At 34.4% G+C, this 7,880-nt stretch overlaps 1 protein-coding gene across 10 annotated transcripts in view; it reads right to left on the bottom strand.

Moving 5' to 3' along the window:
• Window positions 1-950: 950 nt before the first annotated feature.
• Window positions 951-7,880, bottom strand: part of LOC149214244 (uncharacterized) — a 48,437-nt gene continuing 41,507 nt past the window's right edge. For 2 of the 10 annotated variants that reach the window (XR_016250904.1, XR_016250908.1), the window contains 2 exons: window positions 7,745-7,813; window positions 7,549-7,615 (listed from right to left, as the gene is read on the bottom strand). Coding sequence is in view for 1 of the 10 variants with exons in the window: in XM_089392218.1 (XP_089248344.1) it covers window positions 1,290-1,307; window positions 7,156-7,305; window positions 7,416-7,615; window positions 7,745-7,813 (437 nt within the window). In the remaining 9 variants the exon portion in view is untranslated. Of the gene's footprint in view, window positions 1,308-1,428; window positions 6,752-7,153; window positions 7,306-7,415; window positions 7,616-7,744; window positions 7,814-7,880 lie in introns of those variants that run through there. The other 8 variants (XR_016250902.1, XR_016250903.1, XM_089392218.1 and 5 more) reach the window with 8 other exon arrangements.

The following is a 7,880-nucleotide window of genomic DNA, read 5'->3' as shown; positions in this document are numbered from 1 at the left end:
TGAGGGCTAAACCCCACACAAGCCAACTGATCTACCTAAAACCTGTTAGACAGTATACTTATTCAAACCAACTTGTCTTCATCTCATTGATATTGAATTTGGTATTTACTATTTATAAATCATGATATGGGTAATTGTGTTCCATGTATCATGTTAAAATGGTTTTTGTTTATAAGTATACTCAGTCTACAAATGCAGGGAATCCACTACGTTGTGCTCATTGGAGTAAAATATAAATCCCTTGAAACACAGTCCCAGCCCCAAGAAGCAAACGTGTCATTATTTTGTTTCAATGGACTTCTTACAATCATCGCACATTTATCATTAAAAAATTTAGATCCTTCAAAATGAAGACACCTTTCACTTTAAACAGTGTTCGACACTTAAAATTTGCACTGTAAGTATAAAAATATGAAAGAAAAGTTTCGTATTGCCTGGCCTCATGGCTATCATTACTTACAAGATACAGTTTATTTGACAGTGTCCCTTATTGCGGTCTGTGTGTTTGTCTCACCAAGAAATTGCATTAATCACAACAAACATTGATGGCAAAGTGAAATCTAAGAGAAATGTCCGCAAGAATTATCATTTCATTTCATTGTTTACAAGATACATTTTTTATATTGTCAATGTCCTGAACTGTGAGATTTTGTCTTGATCCCATCGAAAACAAACAGCAAAACCCCAAATCTATATCAATTGCATGTTAATGTAAGATGTTTGTGCATATTGCTTGCTATATTGGTTGGGATATTTTTACTCTTGTGGTTGAAAGTACCGTGTAAACTCGAAGCAAAAGATTATGCGAGGCTTGAGATTGAATGTTTCAGTCCATTTTACCCTCTTTTGGAAGAGTTCTAGATTGACGGCAGTTATCCAGATATTCAAACCCTTACATCACAAATATGCACACACCCCACCCCTCGGAAAGTCGTAACAAAACCGGCATCTGGAAGTCCTTACAAACAGATTGATAATTATTATAAATAGAAATTATAGTAATGGTTACCATGTAACAAAATTTGTTAGAGGCCATTGAAATTTGAAACCCTCTGGACCCTAAAAGACAACAGGGTTGGCAGAGTTTCATTGTCTTGTCAAATATAAACAAGTCAACAGTGCAAATCTTTTATCCTGATGTGCAGTCATATATTTCATGCAACAAATACAGTTTATACTGTAATTCTAGAGCATGGACATACAATTTCAGATTTTTCTTCGTTTTCCCAAATCCCAGGTAGGGCTTCCTTTATGTTGTGAATGCTTTCCAGAGCAAAATATGCTCCTGTTCAGACATATCTGCCAACCTGCAATCAAACAAAAAGCAGTTATCGAGTGCTGGTTATAAAATTATGTTACAATTCCAACAAAACTGGTTTTATGTTTTTCAGATGTGAATTAGATATGAATAATGTAATGGGGGCTTACTAAAACAGTATGCAACCCTGCAGCTTTGTGGGCTGCTATGTTATGTACACTGTTGTCGAAAAAACATCTGCGTAGACATATTTAAAATTGACTTTAGCAGAGACAAAAAAAAGCGGGAATTTTCATCGGAGCAGAGGGTTAAAGAAATAGGAGGGAATATGCATAGACTTCAATGTTGTTTTTATCAATGTTACATGGAGACACGCCCCCAGGGTGAGGGACGTGCTTCCTCGCTCCCCCACGCTCCCGGGACGGGGAAACGTTTCTCCACGTTTCTTTTTTTGAGACAACTCGGGGGACTTTTTTCTAGTGACAAAAAGTGTCCTTTCAATAGTTTTTGTTAATAACAATTAAAAACATAAGGAAATTTTAAAAATTACAAATTTAACATAAGTTAAAAAAAGAAGAAGAAGAAGAAGATAAATTAAAACTTTAAAACATTATCGTTCACATCTCTCACGCATTTCTCGTTAACCTTGTCATTTTACCTTGTCACGTGACATTTTCCTTCTATTGTTGTTCAACATTTTACCTTGCCGCTCAAGATTTCCGTGGTCGCTCTCAACATTTTCCATCTACATTTTATTGTCATTCAGATTTACCACTCACTGGGGCCTGAAACATTTGGAGTTGCGATTTTCATTTTGTGACTTTGAGTTGTGATTTATTATTTAGTACTTTCTAAGAAATTTTACTAGTACTTCACTATTTTCTATGTTTACTTTTAGTTTAATATTCTATGGCTACTTTAGACTTCAACATAATGTCAGTCATATAACGAAATTACTTTTCAATGTGCATTGTGTAATTTCAATTGTCAAATGATTAATTTAATTTAGATGTATCTTGCATAATATTAATCCCATCGCCAAATGATGAATATGAATTTTGATGGAACATTGTATAATGTCAAATGATGGATTCAATTTAGTAATTTACTTTTACATTTACGATTTTACATTGATGATTGTAGAAATGACAAATGATAATTTTAATTCATAATAGTCTAATACAAAATGATGATCATATTTTTTATTTTATATATTGAATTTTTTATAATTTTACAATTTTTATGACTCTTACACCCCTCGTTTCCCCAAAATTTCCCTAAATTTTGGGGTTGCTTATATATGTCCCTCTTGTACATATCTCCGCTCTTGCAAACTCAGTGGAACATTGGTTTTTATTGACTTGACCTGGCTATGGCTAATAAGTGTGAATTTTGTCCAAAAAACAAAGAATGTGATTTGAATAAACTCTAACGTTGTCATTCCATTACACGAAAGAGCTCTTTAAATATGAACAGTTGGGCATAGCCAAGAACACACAACTCACAGGCTTTGACAGAGTTGTAGTTGGAGAGACAAATATGGCGCTTCTTGTTATATTGTTTGTTATGTGCATAGTCGCCTCTATGGTTATTGCAATCTCTATCAATCGCTCAACGTGCAAGCTGTATTCTCATCATCTACATCATTTTGTTTCTAAAGACATGGTGGATGAAGCACTGTCATCAATGGACACGCACAATAAAAAGGATCTTGATGTTCTCGTCATTCAAAAAGTCTATCATGTTAAATCCATATGGCTTCCTCTCCAACTAAACAGATCAGAATTCCGAGAACATGAGAACATATGCTCATCATGGTATGGTATCAGTTGCAGACATCATACCAAAAACGTAGCCGCCATAAATCTTGGTGCAGGAGATTTGGATAGTACCATTTCTCTGTCTCTTGACAACCTCTCATTATTGCACTCTATACATATTTTTTATAGTCATTTCACATGAAGCATACTACCCGAGTTTGGTCAACTCAAAGCGTTGCAAGTATTCAACTTTGACTTGAATCATCTCCACGGATCAATTCCAATTCGATTGAGCCTATCGCAGAAGCTTAACTCTTTAGCTCTAACCAACGAAAATTTCTCGAGCCGTATACCACGACAATTGGGTAATTTAACACAACTTACTCATCTAAAAATTTCCCGCAATGATATGACGAGTTCTATTCCTAGTAAAATATTTCAGCTTCCTCTTGAAAGTCTTTCTCTAAGTCTAAACTTAATCATACGTAAAGCCATTGTTAATTTGACATTTTTGACCCAGTTAGCTATATATAGATATATGTTCATTAACATACTTTAAAGTATTGTCAATTTCACTAAATTGATTGTCTTTGTTTTCATGAAAAATTGATATACTAGTCATATATTTAAATTCATTGTCAATTGGACCAAATTAACTCCCTTAGGTCTTTGGAGAAATAACCTTACTAGGAACATCCCTATAGTCCTTAACAATTTGACTTCGTTAACTCTTTTAGATCTTTCTAAAAACAAGTTTGATAGTAAAATTCACGTAGCCCTTACCACTTTTACTCAATTGACTTCTCTATATCTTTCTAAAACAAACTCACTGATATCCTTGATGTCCTTGTCAATTTGACTCGATTGACATACCTATTTGTTTATGGAAACAAACTCAGTGGTAACATTTCTATATTCCTTTTCAGTTTGACACAATTAACTAAGCTAGATCTTTTTAATAACAAGCTCATTGATAAGATCTCTGAAGTCATTGCTGATTTGGCTCAATTGAACTACCTAGATCTTTATGAAAACAAACTCACTGGTGGTATCCCTATGGCCCTTGGAAATTTGACTCAGTTGACCTCCCTATATCTTTTTAAAAACAAACTCACTGGGAGCATCTTTGTAACCTTTACTAGTTTGCAACATTTTCAAAAACTTTTATTCTCAAAAAACATGGAGGGACTAGTTCCTGATGACATTGACAATTGTATTCCTATGATGGTTTCCTTTAGTTATTCTAATAACTTCTCAGGAAAGCTACCACCATCATTAGCCAATTGGACCCAGCTTCAGCGACAAGATTTGAGGAAAAATGGATTGACAGAGAAGCTTCTTCAATACGTCACAAGTTTTCATAAGTTGAGACCCTTGCATATAATAATCTGTGTGGTTGTATTCCTCAACAGATCACAAATCTCAACAAATTGTAAGTGTTGGATTTATCCAACAATAATTCAATGGAAGAATACCAGTACATCTTGAGAGGCTCTATGGATTTGTTTCTTTTCATGACAATTTCCATTTTGAAATGTAATTTTCTTTTCATGTCAATTTCCATTTTAAAATGTGATTTTTCATGATATGACACATTTGCAAATCCAAAGAACCTTTCAAAATGCACTGATATTCTTTCAATGAATTTATTGTTAGATAAATTCAACAACTGCAACTTGTTGAAATTTATGATTTGTTAAAGAATACAACCATGCAGATTATTATACGCAATATTCAAAGCTCTCAACTTATGAAAACATGTGAAGTATTGAAGAAGTTTCCATATCAATTCATTTTTCCTTGAATCTAGTAGTTGCAGCAAAGTCCAATAGGTCAAATTGGTGGCATTTCTCTCAAGAAGTTATTAGAATAACCAGAGAAAACCATCATCATAGAAATGCAATTGTCAATGCCATTAGAAATCGGTCCCTCTAAGTTGTTTTCTAAAAATAAAAGTTTTTGAAGATTTTGTAAACTAATAAAGATTACAGGAATATTATTGGTAAGCTTACTTTTAAAAAGATATAGGGAGGTCAATTGAATCAAATTGCCAAGGGCCCTAGAGATACCACTGGTGAGCTTGTTTTCAAAAATATCTAGGCAGTTCAACCAAATCAAATTGGTAAGGACTTCAGAGATCTTGCAAGGGCTCTTGTTATTAGAAATATCTAATTCAACCAATTGAGTCAAATTGGAAAGGAATATAAGGATTTAACCAGTGAGCTTGTTTCTTGAAACTGATAGATATGTCACTAGAGTCAAATTGGCAAGGGCATCAGGGATATCAGTGAGTTTGTTTTTAGAAAGATATTGAAAAATCACTTGAATCAGCATGGTAAGAGCTATAGGAATTTTCCCATCAAACTTGTTTTTAAAAATATCTAAAAAAATCAACCGAGTCAAATTGGCAAGGACTATAGAGATACTCCCCATAAAGTTATTTCTCCAAAGACCTAAGGAAGTTAATTTAGTTCAATTGGCAATGAATTTAAATATATTGCTAGCATATTGATTTTCCATGAAAACAAAAGCAGTCAATTTAGTGAAATTGACAATACTTTCAGGTATATTAGTGAACGTATATTCATATATAGCTAACTCAGTTAAGAAAATCAATTTAAAAATAGATTTAGGTATGATTAAGTTCAGACTTCGAAAAAAAACTTAAAAAACTTTCAAGAGGAAGTTGAAGTACATCACTAAGAATAAGTCTGTTATATTATCAGGGGAAATTTTTAGGTGAATAAGCTATGTCAAATTTTAAATTATCTAATTGTCATGGTATGCTAACCGAAAAATCATTGTTGCTTAGAACTGAGAAGTTCAGCGTTTGCAGCAGGCCCAATTGAACTAGAATGGACCTGTGGAGATGATTCAAGTCAAGGTCAAGTACTCGCAATGCTTTGAGTTAGTCAAAGTCAAGTGGTATGCTTCCTGTGAAATGATTATAAAAAAGATGTAAAGAGTGCAATAATGATTGTCAAGAGGCGAGAAAATGGTACCTTTTAAATCTCCTGCGTCAAGATGTATGACTACTTTTTTTATATGATGTCTGCAGTTGATACCATACCATTATGAGCATATGTTCTCATGTTCTCAAAGTTCTGAGTCATCCAGTTGGAGAGAAAGCCATATGGATTTAACATTATAGACTTTATGAACGACAAGAAAGCATCGAAGTCCCCTTTATCGTGCGCATTCATTGATGATAGTCTTTCTTCCACCATGCGTTCAAAGACAAAATGACGTAGACGACAAGAATACGGCTTCCACATTGAATAATTGATATGCGTTGCAATAGCCACAGAGGCAATCATGCACAAAACCAACAATATAACAAGAAAACCCATATTTGTCTCTCCAACTACAAATCTTTCAAACCCTGTAGGAGAGTTGTGCGTTATTCGCTATGCACAACTGTTCACATTTAAAGAACTCTTTCATGTTATGGAATGACGACAGTAGAGTTTATTCAAGCCCCATTCTTTGTATGTTGGACAAAATTCACACTTATTAGCCATACTTAGGTCATGTCAATAAGAACAACATTAAAGTCTCTGGAGACTCCCTCCTATTTCTTCACCCCTATGCTCCAGGGAAAATTCCCCGTGATTTCTTTGCCCCTATACTCTACAAAGTCTATTTCTTGGCCCCTTTGTCCATTCTCCCCATTTCTTCGCCCCAATGAAGTCAAGTCAACACGGACAACTCAAGCTTGCGAGGACCTTTAAACCTGCAATTAAAGACAAATAAAATTAGTTATCGATATTGCAATATATATCATTGTTCAAAATTTCATTAAAATCAATTTACAAAAGGGAGAATGGGTTGAATTTCATATTCAATTACGAATCATAATTCTTATCACCCCTAGCAAGAATGCACGCTTACAAACAGAGAATTTCCTGGAACTTTGCAGTGATGAAGACAAAGTATACAACTGGCAGTCAATTCACATGTAGCTATGAAAATGGAAATCCATAGTCTGGCTTGAATTAGTTGAATAAACATAATGCACTTGTAAAGACTAGTGAATTCAGTTCATTGCTAGTATGAATATTTCAAACATAAAGATACATTCTCCAATGGTGTTAACAGCTTAAGTAACAACTTAATAATGCTTCTCAATGCACTCACAATGGAAGTAACCCTCCATAAGCTCTTTCCAGCCTGCCCTTGCCGCTTCAATAGCTGCAAGAGATCTTTTAGTGGCAACAACCTCATGCATCCAGCCACCCCCATTCTTTGGCAACAACCTCTGCCATCACCCCCTGTAAGCCATTGAAGCTGCTTTGCAGCAAATGCAAACCAAATCAATATGTTAGCCCCATAATCCAGATTCTCAATAAGCCTCAGATTGATATATTTGTAAATAGTGAAACGTCAAATCCTATTACCTGTTTGCCAGCTTGGATGAACAGGCAGCCAACGGGGACATGGACTTCATCTTTTTGACCATTTCTCAACCAAATGCATTGTCCAAGGAATCTGCAGTGACCTTGGATAATCAGAAAGTTAATATCATAATGATAACCTGCAAATACAGTCCATTCTTTTCCATGCCTTGAAAGAACACTCCCTTGAGCAAGTGAGGTCACTGCCATCATCAACAAGAAAATTGAAGGGAAACAATTAGTGGTAATAATATCCAAAATTATTGCAGATTAAGAGAGGTCCAATAACTTGAAAAGTTAATCTGGGATATGTCTTGGAAGTATTAAAATACCTGTTATATCAGTGAAGAAAATGAATATTTTGAAAGCCCAAACCCAATTCCTGCCATCTCGTACACAACCTACCCAGATAACTGAATAAATATACTGGAAAGATAATGAAACAAAATATTTTAAAAAATTAACAGA

Source organism: Pinus tabuliformis, chromosome 1_1, assembly GCF_031772625.1.
Source record: "Pinus tabuliformis cultivar Carrire ecotype Pingquan chromosome 1_1, CPIR1, whole genome shotgun sequence".
Lineage (NCBI taxonomy): Eukaryota > Viridiplantae > Streptophyta > Pinopsida > Pinales > Pinaceae > Pinus > Pinus tabuliformis.
The sequence above is the reverse complement of the archived record's forward strand: the minus strand, read 5'-3'. Positions and strand labels throughout refer to the sequence as shown.